This window comes from Mizuhopecten yessoensis, unplaced genomic scaffold (assembly GCF_002113885.1).
Source record: "Mizuhopecten yessoensis strain PY_sf001 unplaced genomic scaffold, ASM211388v2 scaffold9253, whole genome shotgun sequence".
Lineage (NCBI taxonomy): Eukaryota > Metazoa > Mollusca > Bivalvia > Pectinida > Pectinidae > Mizuhopecten > Mizuhopecten yessoensis.
In genome coordinates, this window is record NW_018407955.1 from 764,939 (window position 1) to 785,627 (window position 20,689).

General features: G+C 36.7%; 1 protein-coding gene and 1 long non-coding RNA gene across 5 annotated transcripts; one reads left to right on the forward strand and one right to left on the reverse strand.

Moving 5' to 3' along the window:
* Nucleotides 1-804: 804 nt before the first annotated feature.
* On the forward strand, nucleotides 805-11,838 carry LOC110457616. Of its 4 annotated transcripts, XM_021508971.1 has the most exons (9): nucleotides 805-1,053; nucleotides 1,891-1,957; nucleotides 3,656-3,884; nucleotides 4,903-5,943; nucleotides 6,737-7,159; nucleotides 8,122-8,346; nucleotides 8,629-8,702; nucleotides 9,058-9,315; nucleotides 10,246-11,838. In XM_021508971.1, the coding sequence occupies exons 3-9, from the start codon at nucleotides 3,668-3,670 to the stop codon at nucleotides 10,288-10,290; spliced, it is 2,283 nt and encodes a 760-aa protein (XP_021364646.1). In that variant the 5' UTR covers nucleotides 805-1,053; nucleotides 1,891-1,957; nucleotides 3,656-3,667; the 3' UTR covers nucleotides 10,291-11,838. The 4 variants fall into 4 exon arrangements, with proteins under 4 accessions (XP_021364646.1, XP_021364645.1, XP_021364644.1 ...); XM_021508970.1 differs by lacking the exon at nucleotides 1,891-1,957; XM_021508969.1 differs by lacking the exon at nucleotides 805-1,053 and having other exon boundaries at nucleotides 1,851-1,957.
* A 6,440-nt stretch (nucleotides 11,839-18,278) lies between these two features.
* LOC110457621 lies at nucleotides 18,279-20,297 on the reverse strand. Its single transcript, XR_002463706.1, has 3 exons — nucleotides 20,194-20,297; nucleotides 19,586-19,666; nucleotides 18,279-18,518 (listed from the first exon to the last, which is right to left on the reverse strand). It is a non-coding gene; the product is annotated as an uncharacterized LOC110457621 (long non-coding RNA).
* Nucleotides 20,298-20,689: the final 392 nt, after the last annotated feature.

The following is a 20,689-nucleotide window of genomic DNA, read 5'->3' on the forward strand; positions in this document are numbered from 1 at the left end:
TAAGACTCTACAAGAATCATGCGGTTACTATTCTTGAATAATCTCTTTATTTGCCCCAGCATGTATAACAGTATTTAATTTTACTGGGTCATAGTGGCGGATCCAGAGACCTATCTGGGGGGGTTCCAACTTTCCTGGGGGGGGGGGTTCCATGGGGGGAAAAATTGAGGAAAATGGGGAGAATACATGATTTTTAAAGAAAATTCTCAGGGTGGGGGGGGGGGGGGTTCCATGTGGGGAAAAATTGAGGAAAATGGTGAGAATACATGATTTTTATAGAAAATTCTCAGGGTGGGGTGGGGGGTCCTGAAGCCCAAAAAAACCCTCTGGAAACCACTGTGGGATATAACTTTATACTAAACTGCAGTCAAATTTGTAGTAAAACTTAAATAGTGGGGACACGTGAAAGTAATATTTGAGATTTGCGACAGACTCGCAATATAATATATGGCAGCATTATAGGCAATACTCACAGGGACCTGAACATTTTTTACAGCTATATTTGGACCTTAACTTAGGTGTTCATGGTAGTTTTACATGTTTTAGGGGTTTAGATCGACTTTCGGTAAAACAGTGGCAATACTATTTTGAACTATTCCAATTTTTAGGTGTTAAGTACGTCATTTCTTATAGAAACATACCTCACCGACCTCAACCAATGAAAACTAATAAAGCCTTGTTTTGTTTAAAAAATATATATACATAGGCCTATCAGTGCCTTTCAATTTTATGTCTGCAATCGAACGCGCCCTTTGTCATTTTGTACACAATAAAATAGAGTTACCTCCCCTGAATATTATTTTGAGTTCCTGTTTAGAAATTAAGAAGTGTAAGGTATCTATCATTATGTCGCAGTATTTGTGGCGATACATGGAAATTATGGACACAGAATAATGACAAGGAACTATGTTATATGTAGGAGATGGTATTAACTACACGATGAAGCTCTCAACAAATTGTTTTCAGACTTATTGGACAAATTTAAATAACATTATAAATTTGTCTACTCCTTGCAACAATTACGTATAAGATTTTATCAATCCTGTCATTGTGGTAAGTTGAAATGGGTTGTGCCCCATATAGAAAGGAATGCTAGTCATTTCGGTAACAAGTCGTTTCGGGACAATGACACAAGATTTTTCGGGACATTTTGAGGAAAAGTTATGAGCCAATCTCATACGATATACACTGACATGAGCCTGTATGAAATACCTTAGTCAAGTCGTTTCGGGACATATATAATTTTCATTTATAAATTACATTTCCCTCCTTTTCATAAAAAGTCCTGTATATACACAAGTTTGGTTTTAGACGATGACCTGCGTCACGACCTACCCGTGCTTGGGCTTATTAACAGGTTACCAGATTGCTAGAGCTTGAGGGGATACCTACCAACATTTACCCGATTGTCAGTGTGTTAAGTGTTACCTGGTGAAACTAATCTCATTATTAAATACAGATCTAGAGGAACTTATGAAATTCAACATTCAATTTCTTTCGGTATTGAAAGGTTGCTTCCTTCTTTGATATTGTAATATGTTTTCAATTCACTATATTCTCCATTATTGACATTAAGAGACGAATTGATTCTAACAATGTAATATTGAAATTAAATTTCACGAAAGTAAAAACGTGAAACATGTAGACTAAATTTTAGACATGTGAATCAATTTATCAAATCCAGGTATATATTTTGAACGATATGTTTTTATGTTGTATATTTATGTCAGTGAGAATATTATATATATATTTATTCATGTTCTTTTAAACTCATGTAATGGTAAATTTATAAATGTATGACGGGAGAAGGCACTGATAAGTTGTAATAACTCTTATCCAATCGATTGTTTAACATTTTTTTTTTTAAATCCCGAAACGACCCGGAAAAAGTCCCGTAACGACTTTCGTCTTGTTACCGAAACGACTTGTTACCAAAATGACCTGACACCTATAGAAAGTAAGTTTGTTGAGTATTCCTATGTTATGCATTGAAGTATAATCATTAATCAAATGGTTGATGATGCTTTAATTCAGTACTTTACTACTTATCAAGAAAACCAAAGGAATCTGATATTTAGTTTGTAACAGGTTGGACTCCACATATCATGCATTTGTTTACAGTAATTAACAGTTGTATTACTTAAATGGCGAATAATTCAGAGATTTCATAGGGTTATTTTCCCAAAGTCAAAATGCAGCAGGCCCCTGTGGAAAGTATATAGGTAGAACATCACCGAGTTATCATAGAAGCAAACCAAGATTGCCATTCTTTCAACTTGATGTAATAAATAATGAGATTAAGCATGAATTACGGATTATTGTTCGCTTTGTCTGTATAAAGTAAGAGAATGAAGACCCTAAAATAATCTCTATTTATATGTATATAGACAGGCTGGGCACAACGGCGCATATGGGTAATAATCCTGCATTTGGGTAACAGATACTCATTTGAGTAACAATTTTATTATGGAAATGGGGAATAAACTGAAATTAAAACACACAAAGTTCTTAAATACTTCGAGCAAAAAAGGGCGTATTTTTTTCAACTAAATCCAATAAATAACTCAATTCAGTGCAAATGTGACTGCAGGTAATAAGCATGATTTTTTTTCCGGTGTGCTACTCGACAACACACTATAAGGCCAAAAAAAATTATAGTCTGTTTAGGGTTACATTGGCAAAAAAACTAGTGTTGGTAGGTCAGATTTTTATTTTTGTATATTTTTGGTCATGTGATTATGACCCTACTATTGTTTGTTTATAATGTGTAAAAGATCTTTGTGTGTTTTTATGTAACCTTAAACAGACTTTATTTTTTTTTGGCCTTATATTGTGTTGTCGAGTAGCTATAAATAGCACACCGGAAAAAAAATCATGCTTACTACCTGCAGTCACATTTGCACTGAATGATCCAATTGTCTACACACTGAAGTCAATGGAGAAAAAAGTCAGTGATATGGTTTTACCTTTTTACAAAAAGTTAGACATCAGAATTGATAAATTTTTGTGCACAAATATACTTCATTGAGTTATTTATTGGATTTAGTTGAAAAAAATACGCCCTTTTTTGCTCGAAGTATTTAAGAATTTTGTGTGTTTTAATTTCACTTTATTCCCCATTTCAGTAATAAAATTGTTACTCAAATGGGTAACTGTTCCCCAAATGCAGGATTATTACCCATATGCCATTAATATTGTGCCCAACCTGATAGAGGCCACATAGATAACAGGCTTTATTTTTTTAAGGTCCTCTCTTTAACTTCAATACTAACGTAAGCATCACATTCCTACTCTTTGAAAAATGAACTGTTCGAAAATTTGTTTGTTCAGAAGTTGAATCCTCACACAATCTGGACGCACAAGTGAAGTCTTGGTTCTGACCATAATTCTACACCTGTTGGTAAACTTCATATCCCAGATGGACTTTTCATGTGACAGTGTAAATTAATTACATTATTCCATTCCAGAACTAGGGAAATACAAGGGTTTTAAAGAAATGTTCAGGTCGGAAGGGCCTTAAGCCCTGAAAACCCCTATATATATTATTATAGATCCGACACTATAAATAGATGTGATTATTAAAGTGGTGTTAGGAGATGGGAGTCTTGTTGCCTGTTATTTCAATTCATAACGATATGCCATCATTTGGTTTTAGACCTGATATAATATGGAGAAGAACATAACAAGGACTCCGTCCTTCCAGGAGGCATCAGATCTACTCAAGGTCCACCTCCAGAAGAAACACCGCCTCAAACGCCATTCTCCCTGCCCTCCTCAGCCACCCACTAAACAGGAGGTCCGCAATGAGGCTGCAATGATTCTAGAACAGTTTCTTTTGAAGGAACTGAAAGAAAACAAGGGCAAACATGGCAAACCACTGATAGGTATGTATATAGCTTTCCTAAGAAGAAAAAGAGCACAAAGAAAACAAAGAAAAATAAGGTGCCTTATAATAGTAGAAAAGAGGGCATTGTATATTCTCATATGTGTGGGTATTTTTTACAAATCCACTATCAAGTCTGTTGTATCCCAAAAAGGTCATTATTCAACAGGTATTTATGAAAGATAGAAATACCTCTGGGTATACATGCAGTGCACATTTCAATTAGAAATTTAAATTATAAAATCAATAATGTTAATTTTCAGTGTTGTCTATATATGCACATATTTATTGAAGAAAAAATATGCAAAAAATTCTATCCTCAATTAATGCAGTTCATACTCTACTGTATGCATGACTTTCTTTGAATGATGAAATATTTAAAAAAAAATCTGAGATTATTTTTGTATGTCTATAACACTTCTCAGATCAATAATGTACATGTATGCATTAAGGATTTTTATCAAACTTAACTCTTCAAAATATTTTTTGTTTGATTTTGTTTGAGAAAAAGTTGAATTGCTGTATATTGTATATTATAGAGTATACATCAATTTAACCTATATATATCATTAAGAGGTTGTTATGTACCTGTAAATATTTTGATATCATAATGCCAGACATTTTGAAGTTATTGACCCCGACCAATTTGCATAATGAAATAATCTGAATCTTGAAAGTAGGGTTTTGTATAGCTAGGAAAATAAAGACAAGTCACCAATAATATTTGAATTGATTGTTGGCACTTTCAGGGAAATCTCATAAAAGTCCTTCATAGAAATTTTTATGTTGATCTCTCTGTATTTGACAAGGTTTTAGAAATTTATCTTCTTTATTTTAGTTTGATCTCTTTTCAAAGACAGTTGGTCTATTATAAAAGATTCCTTTTCCATCTGATTATAAAGTTGTCATTAGTTAAAGAAATGATTTCTCCAGACCACTGTTACCTAATTAGGTTTAATAAATAAAGCATAAATACAATATATATCCCACAATGCATTTGTTTTTTTCAACCTTGACAGGGACAGCATATCAGCAGGTGAAGGATGTGGATGTTACAGAGGAGGAGTACTACCTCCATAACTCCTATCACTCCCACCAGGGGGCACCACTGTCCCCTGACAGCTCCAGCGACAGGCATCACCAATTCGGCACCTCTGGTCATGCAGGTCACACATCGGTAATCCACTCTCGTGGACACTCAGAACTCTCCCATGCTTCATTGACCTCCGGTAAAACATCGTCTGTGATTCATTCCCGTGAAACATCCGAAATTTCTCGTACTTCCATTAACTCTGCTAAAACTTCCATCCACTCATTGTTAGATGAGAATAATGATATACCTTTTGCTGATGATCATGTCACAGTGCCTCGGGCAAAAAGTTTGCCACCCGATCTGTCTCCAGCTCACAGAATTGATAATAACATAATGACAACATCATACTCGTTGAGTCCCTCTAAGCTAGAGAATTTGGACAAAAATAAGGACATTGTGGATTTAAAGAAAAAAGGCAGAGACAGAGCTTCAAGGCCTGTAAATGGAAATTCATCATCGACCGTCATCACTAGGGGGCGCCAGCGGTACAAATCAGGGTCTATATCCTCCTCGGACACTGAGAGTGATGCAATTTCACAAGATAGAAAGAAAAAATCTGTGTTCAAAAGAGCGAAAGAAAGGCTAAATAGTGTGTTGAACAGAAGTAAAGACAGAAAGACAGAAGACAGGGAGGGTGACTTTGTAACAAAGAAGGGGAACCATGGTCAAAACAAAAGGAGCGGGGCTAAGGTTTTGGAAGAAAAGCACACCCACAAACATGGACATGTAGAACAGCATCATTACACGGATGGGGATCGGACAGGGCTGGTTAGGTCGCAGGAGATGTGGGAGTCGACAGACATCACAGACCAGGAACACAACAAGCACAAACACATTGACAAACACTGCAAGATGAAAGAGAGCGCTGATCTGTCCAGTTCAGCAAAGATATCCGAGGGTGGAATCTTCAGCAGTCTCCGCAAACTGACTTCACGACGAGGCAAGAAGTCGAGGAAGAAAGTTCCAGGTATGATTTATGTGCAGGTTTATAGAATAATCTTGCTTGTCTAGATTAAAAAATCATGAGGCAACTATTTTATACTGAAGTCCGAATTTCCAATATTGTTTTAAGTAAATATTTCTCTTAAAAATCAGTCTTAAATTGATATAGTAATTCATATTTTAGTGCATACAATGATATGTACACTAGCATACATTCATTTTTGAGGATGCAAGTTTAAATTCCTTCCTTGTCAGTGAATCTATATTTTCACCATTAATTTATTAACTTTTTCACGTAATAGTCTGAAGTATAACCTCCTTAATATTTCCCCAACATTCACCAAAACTGGTAAACTTACATATCTTGTGAAGGTGGGGCCTTGCAAACTGTTTCTTAGCCTTCATGTATACAGAAATATACAGAATTTTGTTTGATATAATATTTATTCAAAATGTAGGCAAAGGGAGACAATTCCTGTATTGTTTTTTCAAGGGTAAGGTAAAAATAGGAGCCCCTTGTCTCATTCCTTTCACAAGTGACAAAAGTACAAATGTTTTCCAATTTCATAACAGTCAAGAAATATTTTCTCATTCCATTTCAATCGTTTATGCATTTTGTATAGAAATACAGATGCAGAGGTGTTCAAAGTACAACCCTTTGTTTTACAATGATTCTGAATAGGTACAATACCACATGGCATGTGTTAGGCGTAAATTACTTTGCTCTTGTTTTTTATATGAAAACTGTAATTTAGTGTTAAGATTTTGTCTCAATGTATAAGATGCATTAGACTATGCCTGATATTGTATTTCAATAGGATCAAAGTCTGCAGACTTCAGCATGTTAAAGAAGAAAAAGAAGAAGAAAGCATATTCAAGGAATATCTCTGTTCCTGATGGACCTCTGAGAGATTGGGACAACAGTCATTTTGAGTCAACCTCTTTCGAAGTGGATGGGCGACGGACAAAACATACAACACATGTAACCTCAATAGATGATGTGGGACTTAATGCAATCAGCAATCTGGACATTGGTCAAGGGTCCGAACCGATGGACGTAGAAGATGGGGGTCTTCCTACCAACCAGTCGTTTGCTTATGACTATGATATTGATGAGACAGAATTCCGAAGAAGACTGCTTACTGGGGAAATAGACATTGAGCGGAACATCTACCAACATCATACTGATACATTAGTGGATGACCTTGATGTGGATGGAAATACACATCCAGATGATGAAGGTAAATAAGGTAACCAAGGTAACTAGAGAATCCAAGATAACTGTGGTAACCAAGGTGACTTAAGTAACCAAGATAACTATGGTAACCAAGAATACTACACGAGGATTCCATAGTTACCAAGGTGATTAAGGTAAACCAAGATAAATATAGCAACCAAAAAGACTTAACGAGAAATCTATGGTAACCAAGGTAACTATGGTAACCAAGATAATTAAAGTAGTCAAAGTAACTGGGAATCCAAAATGACTTAGAGTAATAAAGACAACTATGGAAACCAAAGTATCTAGAATAACCAAGATAATTTTAGTAACCAAGGTTATGAGAGTGACCAAGATAGCTACGGTAACCAAGGTGACTAAAACAACAAGGATAAATATGGTAACCAATGCTGACTCAAGTAATCATGATAACTATCAAAACAAAAGTTTATAGAGAAACTAAGGTAACTATGGTAATTAAGGTGATTAGAGTAACCAAGGTAACTATGATAACCAAGGTAACTAAAGAAATATAGGTTAGGACAGTAACCATCGTGATTTGAGTGAAAAAGATAACTATTGCAATCCAGGTCAGCAGGGTAAACAAGGTGAATGTGTGTGGTAACCAAGGTTACTATGGTAACAAAGGTTACTGAAGTAATCACAGTAAATAAGGCAAATACAATAACCATGGTGATTTGATTGAGAAAGATAGCTAGTAATCACTGTGTCTACAGTAACCATGGTGACTAGAGTAACCAAGGAAGCTTAATTTAGACAGTAGTCACAGTTTTAATTTTTCAAAACTTTTTGTTTCTGCTAGTAATCACTGTGTCTACAGTAACCATGGTGACTAGAGTAACCAAGGTAGCTTAATTTAGACAGTAGTCACAGTTTTAATTTTTCAAAACTTTTTGTTTCTGGATGAAAAATTGAAAAAGGTTAATTCATGCCACTGAGTTAATTTGGTATTTTGATTTGCAGATGAAAGGCCACAGTCATCTGCAGGAGCTGTGGGGTCTCCGGAGGGAGGGGAGGATCCTACCCAGGAGGATAAGGAGAAATTGTATGGGATTATAGCTGAACGGCTGGCAGAGATGGGGGATAGCTACATGGCAGGGGCTTCTGGTGAAGCCCATGCAGCCTCGCCTCGACGAACCTCAAGTTCAGCTCAAGCCTCTCTTGAAGCATCGTATGATGTCAGAGACGGTACGCTTGATCATAATGAAATTCCTGATAACCGTGTAGAAAATTATTATTACCCACCTGTACCCCAGGATAGTCTACCAAAGTCTCAGCATTGAGCAATCAAGACTATTTCTATCATACCCCAGTAATTAAAGTTCAACTTCTGTAAAATGGAGATCAGAAAAAAAGGGATTTTTGTAGTAATTTTCTCACTCAAGTTTTGCAATAAAACATGATCTCCAAGCTTTTTAAATATTCTGACTCTAGAAATAGCAATTTACAAATGGAGATTGCTTTTTTCAGGTGATGGTCTTAATTCACTGGAAAGAGAACTTAGAGACAGCTTGCGAAACTTTGGAGACAATTTTAGTGTTGAGGTACATATACATGTAAACATACCATGGCTATTTATGTAGGATGTAGGTGATTTAATTACAGATAAATTAATCCACAAAATAAAGTTAAAATTAAATTTTATTCCATCAGTTATATTTAATATTGGTAAATTAGATATCATGGAGATTTTCTATAACACCAAATTTTCTTACAAGAAACATTGCAATCCCTCCTCCAGAGTGTAGAAGTTTAAACATATACATAATATATAGCATCTTATGTTATATGGGTTAATAATAATCATATTTGTTTATATCAGCAACCTGGTTCTAACCCTCAAAGTCCAAATAAAATTGTCTTTCCAAAAGTCAAATAAAACACTTTAAATGATTGTAGCACCCGGTGTCAGCTGAAGTTACGGAGGCAGCGGTGGACATAGTCAGACAGGCGACCTACAACACATTTACAGATACACTTAAACGTGCCATCGGGGATGAGGTAGGCTGGGACCAGCTCGCCACGCTTTTCTACATCACGAAAAAAACAGTCAAGGCTGCGGGGGTCGGAGGGGCTGTGGCCCTCAAGGTCAAGGAGATGAGTCTACGTTACCTGGAGGATAAGTTTGCTGGCTGGATTGTTGACCAGGGTGGATGGGTGAGTGTAGTGACATACATGTACATGTAATTACAATTTTAGGATTGTTATTATTATTTTATTTTGATGATAATGTGAACTTTAGAACCTTGATGATAAGCCACAGCTATTTTTTTCTTTTTTTTTTTAAGTTAGAAAGGGATCCCTTAATCATTATACCCCTTGCAAACAAAGATTTAAGGTGTGGGGGGGGGGGGGGGGGGGGGGGTATATAAAGGAATCACTCTGCATCCGTCCCTCTGTCCAGGAACCTCTTATGCGCAAATCCTCCTAAACCATGTGTGAAAGAGCATCATGTGTAGATGTGCATGTAGAAAGGAATTTACAATTCAACTTTTTTTAATGGAGTTATGGCCTTTGAAACTTTTAATTTCTGCTCCTGAAACCTTGTAAGCACAATTCCTCCTTAGCTGTTTGTTGGAATTTTTGTAACTTTGCACAGTGAACGTACATTTTATGGAGATGATGCAGGAAGGGATTTGTGATTAGGTATAATACCCCCTGCAAATAAAGTTTGAATATCAAGTTTTTAATTAGGCTGGTCTATTTTCAAGGTAGTTTTGATTTGAAGCCATTTAGCCATTTAGTATGGTTTATTTCTAAGGCCAGAATGAGATCGTTTCGTTGCTCAGATTTATGAAAGAACAAAGAGAGAGGAAAATATTGATGAAAACACAAGGGGATATTAATATAAAATATAAATTAGACTAATTGGAATAACATGGTGTTTGACCTTTCACAGAAATCAATTCTTTAAAAAGGGGGAAATATGAGAGGAAGTTCAAAATGATATTTTCCTTATGGGGTAAATGATGTTATAATAGCAACTTGAACGCACCTTTCTGTGAGGATCAAAAGACTTTCGATACTTGTACTACTTTTGACCTAAGTCATTGCTGTTAACTTACATTTCCTTCCTGAATTTTATAGGACACCGTCCTGGAATCGGAGAGTACAGATTCTGAACTGGATTGATCAAAGTCAGAAGAATAAATACCCTTGTCATCTTTGCAGTGAAAAAAAAATACACATGGTGACATGCATGACTAGAATGAGTTATTATGTAACATTGGAGTTATTTTGTGGCCACATTTTATTTATAATAATTCAGGGTCATGAATTTTTATTATGAATGTTTGGATTTGCACCAGAGTTTTCTCCCATTGAGCATATATCAGTCAGGAATTGTTAGAACAGAACAATTATTGGCCACAATTAACTCCTTTAGACTGAGTTTTACCTGAAGTGCCAGATACTGAGAGACTAAATAAACTTTAAGAAGTTTGTTTGATTACAAAATCTAAAAATATATCTCATATTTTCCTCAAGTTTTTAGACAAGAGGAAATGTCTTGCCTTACATTAAAGAGTTTCATCATTACCGGATTAGGGGGTGGACATTTCAAAGTTGTCCCCTGCCTTCTTCCATTAGCCCCCACCCCCACCACTACCCCTTCTCCTCACCTGACTGAGTATTTATAGAAAGAGGAAATACCTTTTCTTAATTGGTGTGATGATTATTTACACATAATTCAAATATGTAGTCAAGTTAATTACGACGGCAATATAATCAGAAACGTGTTAGTACTCACTAATTATGGGTGTATGATCAATTGGTTGTTTTGAGAAAATAGTTCTCCTTTAAGAGACTTGAGTGAATGTTTTAAGTTGTTGTCATCCTCAAATTTCCAGGAGTTTTGCTTTCTCATGTTTTCTGCACCCCTGGAATGTCATGATGAAATCAAAGGCACATGGTTAGCTATTTGATTGGTTTCAGATATCAAAAGCTGACCAATCACTTAGCTTTGGAAAGAAAGTGAGTGACGCCCGACTATAAAGTCAGTCAATTTTACTGTTACACTACTGCGAGATTTCTCTGTTGTTCACCAAATAATCAAACCATTTATATATCCACAAGGTGGTGCATACAGAATCTTTGATTTTGTCATGTTCCAGGGGTGTAAAGAGCGTAAGTATACATAACACCTGGAAATTTGAGGACGAGTTCTTGGCAGCAGGTTTGTCATTTTAATGTGTTCCCTTGTAAAGAATCATTTGTTTAATATGATCCATGATCTCATAATTTTTTACATTTTTTTTTAATTGTACGAGATTTTGAAGAAAGATTACCCAGTATGTTTTTATGCCTGAAAAGATTATATAGTTTTTAATTTTCTGACTTAGTTATTTTGTTTGTGTTTTAAGTTGTATTAAGAACATCATAATATTCCACTACAATGTGATATAGTTGCTACTTAGACAAAATTTTGAAAAAAAAAATGCCTTTGCTTTTGTTGTATCAAACATTTGCCTTTTTATTTTGTTTTATAAAAACAGTGATACAGGAGGCTGAATAACACTATTGGTCATTTTGGTCATTTTCTCCTTGTCCACCACTCTGAACAGGTAGTTGCAATATGCAACTGTAAATCTATATTAAATATTCTGAAATGTTATGAGCCATTTCAGTTACATATCAGTAGCGGATCAAGAGGAGTATCAGGACCCCCCCCCCCCAAGCCTGATTTTTAGCTCCCCTGGTCCAAAGGACCATGGTGAGCTTATGCCATACCACAGCGTCCGTCGTCCGTCCGTCGTCCGTCCGTCCGTCCATCAACTTTTCCTTTAAAACGCTACTTGACTAAATTTGGTCTGGAGCATCCTTAGGCCAAGGGGACTCAATTTTGAATAAATGGTGGGTGTGGCCCCCTTGGGGCGGGGCCCAATAGGGGAAATAGAGGTAAAACCTTTAAAATCCTTTTCCTACCGTAGGAATGAAAGGATTTGTTCCATATTTGGTGTGGAGCATCCTTGGGCCAAGGGGACTCAATTTTGTATAAACTGGGCCCGGGGCCTGATAGGGGAAATATAGCATATTATTTAAAATCCTTCTTCTTCTGTAGGAATGAAAGGATTTGTTCCATATTTGGTCTAAAGCATCCTTTGGTGAAGGGCAAACAAGTTTGTATAAACGGTGGGTCTGGCCAGCCTGGGGCCTGAGGGGCGGGGCCCAATAGGGGAAGCATAGCAAATTATTCCTGAAAATCCTTCTTCCTTTGTAGGAATGAAAGGATTTGGTCCATATTTGGTGTGGAGCATCTTTCGGTAAAGGGGAACCAATTTTGTATAAACAGTAGGTGTGGCCCCCCTGGGACCTGAGGGGTGGGGCCCGATAGGGAAAATATAGCATATTATTTAAAATCCTTCTTGTTCTGTAGGAATTAATGGATTTGGTCCATATTTGGTCTAAAGCATCCTTGGGTGAAGGAGAACCAACTTTGTTTTAACCGTGGGTCTGGCCCCCAGGGGGCCTGAGGGGCGGGGCACAATAGGGGAAGCATAGCAAATTATTCTTTAAAATCCTTCTTCCTTTGTAGGAATGAAAGGATTTGGTCCATATTTGGTGTGGAGCATATTTGGGTAAAGGGGAACCAATTTTATATAAACAGTGGGTGTGGCCCCCTTGGGGCCTGAGGGTCGGGGCCCAATAGGGGAAATAGAGGTAAAACCTTTAAAATCCTTCTCCTTCTGTAGGAATGTTCCATATTTGGTGGGGAGCAGCCTTGGGCCAAGGGGACTCAATTTTGTATAAGTAGTGGGTGTGGTCTCCTAGGGGGCAGAAGGACAGGGCCCAATAGGAGAAATAGAGGTAAAACCTTTAAAAACCTTCTTCTACCAAAGGGATTAAGGGATTTTATCCTAGTTTAGTCTTGAGCATCCCTGTGCCAAGGGAACTCAATTTTGTGTAAGCAGTGGGTGTGGCCTCCTCGGGGGCAGAAGGACAGGGCCCAATAGGAGAAATAGAAGTAAAATCTTTAAAAATCCTTCTTCTACCATCGGGATTAAGGGATTGTATCCTTATTTAGTCTGGAGTATACTTGGGCCAAGGGTTCTCAATTTTATATAATTGGTGGGTATGACCCCCCTAGGGGCATAGGGGTGGGGCTCTGTTTGAAGTTTGTATATCTGAAATTTTATATGTACTTTCAGCACCTACCATGGAGTGCTATATATTTACTTCATACCAATTATTTTAAACATATTCAGGTGAGCGATACAGGCCCTCTGGGCCTCTTGTTTTTTTATATCATGTATTTTCACACTTTTTCACAATTTTTCCCCACATGGACTCCCCTTTTATAACCCTGTTCTTGGACAATATTTTTTGTTGAAGAAATAGTTCCACACAGACCTCCAGGGTTTGATCCCCAAAGTCTTCGTAGACATGGAAAATTCAGAAATGTTAGGCAGTGACGAGGTAGTTGCCACAGGCCGGTACTTCTCTCCTGGTTATCCTCCATAACTGTTAATTGGACTTAAAACACAAACAAACCAAACCATAATTATACATGTACAGATTTTCAATGATATATATATATATATATACACACAGCAAACAAGGTGTATGTATATAAATATATACACTGTAAGAATTACTTCCTTGCCCCATATATTTAGATACATATATATCAACAGTGTATTTTTTTTATATATTAATATGTTACATCTGATATGACCAGCTCTTAATAAAACAAGAAGACGCTGTCATCGATATCCCCCTGTTTATAGTGTACAATGCAAGTCATCATAAAAACAATTAATTGTTGGTAATGATCACCAAGTCACTGAAGCGTGAAATGAAGGTCAAATTCAGCATCTGCAACATGCAACCAGTAGAGGCACCCCAGATGCATGAATCAGGAAAGTATCAAAAGGGGTAGCAGTTGTAGTAAGGCACACATGCACACACGGACATACTACATCTGTATATCCCCCACAAACTTCGTAAAGCGAGTAATAATGAAACACAATATGAAAACATCCAATCAAATCTGGTACAAACTAAGAAATGACCCGCCGACAACCCTGACTACTATATGTCATCCTCTAAATGAAAATAAACTCTTCAACAATCCTTGCTTCAGGGTTTATATATGTATGTATACATTTATGACTGTTTTCCTTCTCTGTGATGTCTCCACATTCCTGGCCTAATGATGCCGTTTTTAATGCAGTGAGTTACCGGTGATACGTATAAAGAAAAAGAGGATTTAGAATCTAGACAATATTAGACATTGTTGCAACATTAAGACTCTGTAATCACTGTCAATCAAGAATTCTGTCTTTTTCAAAGTTTGGACAACTCATTACTGTATTTTACTACAATAAGCCCATGCTCAGAAATAAGCCCACCTCCATTCTTTGACATTTCCATCAATTAGATATAAGTCTAAATATAAGTATTTTGTCTTGTTATAAGCCCATCCCAACTAATGATATTGCCTCATAATAAGCTAAACCCCTTTCTCTATTTATGAAGGAGTGTTAATGGGTTTAACCCTTTCGCCACTGTAGACGATAATGGACTCATCTAGATCAATGCATGGTAGAGTCTACTAAATTACATAGGGGTGAAAGGGTTAAATGTCGACTGGAGAAAATATGCCAGACACAGCGTCTTTGTAATTGTCATTTGGATCAGTGAAACATAATGTAACTGATCGGAAATCATTTAATTTTCCACATTTTAAAATAATATTTTTTGAGCCAAAAATTAGCATGTGTTGATATTGGTTCTGTTGTTGTGTATGCTATTTATGCTGTAGGTTGTTCTACTTGATACAGGGCTAGGTTTCCATGTTCCGTTTGTTAAAGACTTAAGTTTTTCCTTTCACATTGTTAAATATCGTTATTGAAACTCTATAACTCAGATGAGTGATTTCACCTCTCAGTGAAAATGGAAGTTATAATAGTGTAATTTATTTAAAACAAACCCTGTATAAACTAGACCCTAAACTAACTCTTCTTGATAAGTTGTACAGTAAAACAACTTACGAACACATATAGTAAATTATTACATACAGTGAAACTTCTCTAATCTGACACCCTTTGGGACACATCACATTTGTCAGAATAACCTGTTATGACACCCTGTTACACACGACATACTGGTCAGATTAGACATTGATATCTGAGTATACAGGCCCAGTTGTTGTTTTTTTCATAAGGAATCAGATTACATTATTATGTTGGATTATACAGGATGTCAGAATACACAGGAGTCAGATTAGTCAGGCTCACTTTATAATAAAGCTGCATATATATGCCTTGACAATGCATATCCTACACTTGAAACTCTAACATACTTCTGCTTACCAGATTAATAAATGTGTCTAACAGGTTTGTTACAACCTTGTTTTGCGGTAGATATAATTAGAACCTGCATAATCAGCAAGCCTGTCTATTTTGAACAGACGTATTGGTCCCTATGGTGATAAGTTTAAATAGGTTTTGATACTGCGTAGAAACCTCTGATTAATGAACGTGTGATAAACCATTAACAGAATGTACTGGGGGACCTGAAGGTATACAATGAAACTGCTAATTCAGTGAATTGTGCTGTGTAAAGGCTGACTTACTTATGCACAAAGTCAAGGACGTTTACAAAAAAGGGACATTTTAGAAGGTTGATTGATTGATAGGTTTTACGTCCGCTTCACTACCGAGTAGTTCGGTTATCCAGCAGACTTATAGAAGGGAAGTCTGTCCCCTTAACTACTGGCTACACAGTGGCGCAACAGAGCGATTAGTGTTATCTGCATCGATGTACATGTAGCATATGTAGTTGATATTGTTGTTCAGGCGGCAGATTTGTTGTTTTTTGTTAAAAATGTAATGATCAAATTTTTCGTCAGACCTTTTTTTAACTGCTCAATTAAGTGCTTAGTTTCTCAGACCAAGAATATATAGGTCCCAGAGTTTATGCATTATTCATTATCTGTATGTCCTCATGCAATTCTACATTTTGTCTAGAATTGAATATTTATATGGATATAAAATAGGTAAATGTTGTGAAGAAAATAAGCTGTTGAATTGTTGCATATGTGTACAATAGCATTGGCTGTGAAAGATAAACAACATGTTTGATATAGCTTCAGTTTTGTTGTTTTGTTTCTAGCTCACTTGGTTCGACACTTACGCTCTCAGCACCCCTCAAATATGTCATTGCAAAATTGAAGGCACACATTTCACTATTTGATTAGTCTCAGATAAAAAAAACTGACCCATTGCTAGGGTGGCACTGTTCTTTGAATATTACAGAGGAGCAACCTCAAAGCTGGTCAGTTTGACCGCTACATGGCCACAGGATTATTTTGATGTACATCAAAGGATCAAACTAGTCTTCTTGCCTCATCCACAAGGTGTTTGTACAAATGGTGGGGATAACCCCCCAGGGGGCTGAGGGGCGGGGCAAAAAGGAGTCTATTTTGCTATACTGCTTTAAGCAACTTCTCTGGAACTAAGAGATGGATATCAACCATATTTGATTGGAAGCATCCCTAGGTGGTGGAAATTCAAAATTGTACAAATGGTTGGGCTGACCCCTCAGGGGGCTGAGGGGTGGGGCCAAAAGGTGGCAATTTGGCTATATTGCTACAAACGACTTCTTCTGTAGAACTGTGCACTGGATATCAATCATATTTGATCAAAAGCATTCTTGGGAGGCAGGGATTCAAAATTGTACAAATGGTGGGGCTGAGGGGTGGGGGCCAAAAAGAGTTATTTGGCTTTATTGCTTTAAGCGACTTCTTCTCTGGAAATAAGAGATGGATATCAACCATATTTGACTGGAATCATCCCTAGGTAGTGGGGATTCAAAATTGTACAAATGGTGGGGCTGACCCCCAGGCGACTGAGGGCGGGGCCAAAAGGGGGCAATTTGGCTATGTAGAACTATGCCATGGATATTGATCATATTTGGTCGGAAGCATTCATGGGAGGCAGGGATTCAAAATTGTACAAATGGTGGGGGTGACCCCCCAGGCTAAGGGATGGGGCCAAAAAAAGTGTATTACTTGGAAATGATTGTGATCCCCACCATATAATCATGGTATACAATTGCTGAGAATAAAGAGAGAATGCACATTTGCTTCCAGGATGGCCCTAGGGTCTGGCCCCACCCTTGGAGACAAAGTCCCTGGGCCATAACTTTACAACTGTTGAGATCCCCACCCCAAAACTATATATACAAATGCTGGGCATAAAAAGACGAATGCAGTCATGATATCAAAATAGACCCTGGGGTCTTACCGAACCCCTAGGGACCTAGTTTCTTAGTCAAAGCATGGAAACAGTTGAGAGGCCCACCCTATAACCGTATATACAATTGCTGAGTATAAAGAGATGATTGCACATATGCTTCCAGGAGCCTTGGGGACTGCCCCACCCTTGGAGACTTAACCTGGGTCATAACTTCGAAATGGTTAAGATCCCAACTCCAAAACTATATAATATTATACAATTTTTGGGCATAATGAGACGAATGCAGTCACGATATTAGAATTGATCCTGGGGTCTGGCCACAACCCTAGGGACCTAGTTTCTGAGTCAAAGCTTGGAAACAGTTGAGATCCCAACCCCATAACCATACATAACATTGCTGGGCATGAACAATCTAATACAGATATGCTACAAGGATTGTCCTTGGGGTCTGACATATTCCCTTGATCTCATTTGGAGAATATTTTGCCATGATTGCTTAGGTATCCAGGTAAGCGATACAGGCCCCCTGGGCCTCTTGTTTATGGTTTACAGTGGTGAGAGGCCTAAATGCATGAAATATAAGAGTTCAGAGTAAGTCATGGAAAACTGTGAATATTTTTGGCATGTGTTGTATATCGCTTGAGAGCATAAGTGAGCATTACCCCTGGAGTGTCCAGGATACTGATCTGAAGGACTAGGGAGCTTATGCCATAGCACAGCGTCCAACTGTCGATGTTTTCTTTAAAAGGCTACTAGTCCTGAACAGCTTGGTGGATTTTGAATAAATTAAGTCTGGAGCATTTTTGGCATCAAAGTTCACCGATTTCGGATGCTTTTTCCAACAGCATTCAATAACATATGTTCAATACAGACAAACTTGGCCTCTTGTTACAGTTTATTTAACACACAAATAACATAATGAAAAGTGATATGAACATAGCTTTATTTTCAAATACTGTAGTTTTCATCGTTACCAAGGCCAGATCATCTCATTGTTTGGTGCTTCACATTCTCTCTGGCACTCCTCAAGTGATGTGAAGTGGTTTCCGGATTGTGAAGGACCTCCAAACCGGATATATCTACACACTTTTGCTTCAGAGTCGAAGTACCAGGATGGATTGTTGGACATGTAGTTCCCCACGTCTCTTAGTTCCAGACATCCTGTGAAATATGCATCAGGGTTAACGTTATTTTCTGTGAAGTTTAATTGAGGTAATTTTGCTGAGCTATTACATGCATGTGCTTCCAAACTAAGTATCTAGTGATGTATGTGTTGCTTTACTTTTAGAATCCAGTGTGTACCACAGGGACCTGATAATTTGTGCAGTTAATACAGTATGTTACACAGGGACCTGAGAATTTGTACAGTCACTGCAGTTGTGCTAGGATACTTTAGGGGTTTAGATCAACTTTTATTGGGGTTGCATTTTTACAGAGGTTTGAAGTAAACATCTAATATTACTCTGAACATATCAGCTTTAAGTTCAAAACAAAGCGGCTGTAACAAATACTTGGGTTCCTGTGATAAAATACAGCAGTTTATCACACACGATTTTAATCATCACTACAATACAATATAGTATAGTTTATCAATAAATACTGATGTGGATATAGAGGCAGCAATGCCTGCGTCCACTATTATACTATTAAATCCTATTACATATATATAAACTTTATTTTATAACAATTATGAAGTAAGTTTTTCCAACTTGTATTAATAACATTTTTGTTGACCCACATGGAAGGCCACAGTGGGTGTTTTAGTTTATATGGGAGAATGGACCTCCCAGAGAAAAATCATAGGGTCATTATAAACATAGATAACATAGCTTATTCCAAACACATGGAGGTGTAAGTAATATCTGATATTAACTCAGACTTACTATTTTTAGAAACAGCAGGTTAATATTCCTCTTTATAACGTAACTTCAATTATTATGTAACAATGCCCTCTGCCAATTGCAGTACTTTTCTCTTGATCATTTCATGACATCACATCTTTTTTCAATATGAATTACCTGGTAAACGTGAAAATTGTATTGACCTCCATTTTGTCTCGGTTAATGTATCGTTTTTAGGTCTATATAACCACATAACGTCACATGATGTTTTTAAAAGGACCAGAAACATTTTATTGACCTCAACATTGTCTCGGTCAATAAATCCTTTTTAGGTCTATATATACATATCAACCTTAACAAAAGTCCATAATTGATAAATATACTTACTTGGATTAAGTGCTATTGTATAGCACGTTAATGACAGAATAACAAAAGCTATAACTAGGACCATTGTGTTGATTGGCTCACCTAAAATTAACAATAGATAGTTATACAGATATGGGTATCAAACAAGAAGCCTATGGGCCATAACAGTCACCTGAGGTTGTAATACAATTGTTATTAGTATTTTTATTCTTGCATATCTTGCATAATTTTCATGCATTTAAACTGGAATCACATGATGATAATAATAATAACTAAGTTTTAATTCTTCAGGTGCTTTATTAGAATTGTGAATTGTAAACAAAATATACTCAAAAATATTATTTCCGAATATAAAGTAAACATTATCCCCTCTCACAGGGACTGAATGACAAACACATCTGTACATGGAAGATAAATTGAGTTTTTTTGTATAAATGCTAGCTGCTGGGCACCACCACAGCAGTTACTTCATATAAGTAAATTCTGTTAGTACAGTGTATAAGTAAAATAACAAAAGAAGCAATGAAGGAAGAACACAAAACAAACTAAAATTAACTTTAGAATTCACAATAACTCACCATCATCTTGTGGAACGAAATCATAGCTATATATGAGGTAGATCTACTCACTTGCCGGTTTGTACGTATTTTCCGACACCTGACAATGTGTTTGTAGAGCTGCTGCTGCTGTCACGGTCGCTGCTACCTGTATTGGCAGGTAAAGTATATATAATGACTGTGTCACCTGTCCTTTTAAACTTTCGGTGGATACAAGGTGTTACCTGTATCGTTAATCAATGCTATACCTGTACACCACGTGTCAGAAATTACCGTAATGTAAAATGTCACATCCTTGACATCCCTATCTACCTGAAATTAAGTTTACCATCATTTAACCGTATTGTACATGTAATTGTTTTTGGACCCTAAGGGGAAATAATGAAAAATAAATATCACATTTGTGTAGTAATAAATAACCCTTGTTATTATTAGAAAAAAGTATTTGTAAAAAATCTGTTAAAATGTTTGGGATGTGTTTTATTTTGTTAAAAAATATTTGAGCTTATGTTGAAAATGTATTTTATATTTAATATTGTACCAAAGTAAATAAGTGGCAAATTTGATA

Excerpts from the sequence above, each read along its gene's own strand:
- LOC110457616 (XM_021508971.1), top strand. The coding sequence starts at position 3,668 with ATGGAGAAGAACATAACAAGGACTCCGTCCTTCCAGGAGGCATCAGAT. Across the intron at positions 3,885-4,902 it reads ACATGGCAAACCACTGATAG|GGACAGCATATCAGCAGGTG; the intron begins GTATGTATATAG and ends CAACCTTGACAG. Across the intron at positions 9,316-10,245 it reads TTGTTGACCAGGGTGGATGG|GACACCGTCCTGGAATCGGA; the intron begins GTGAGTGTAGTG and ends TGAATTTTATAG.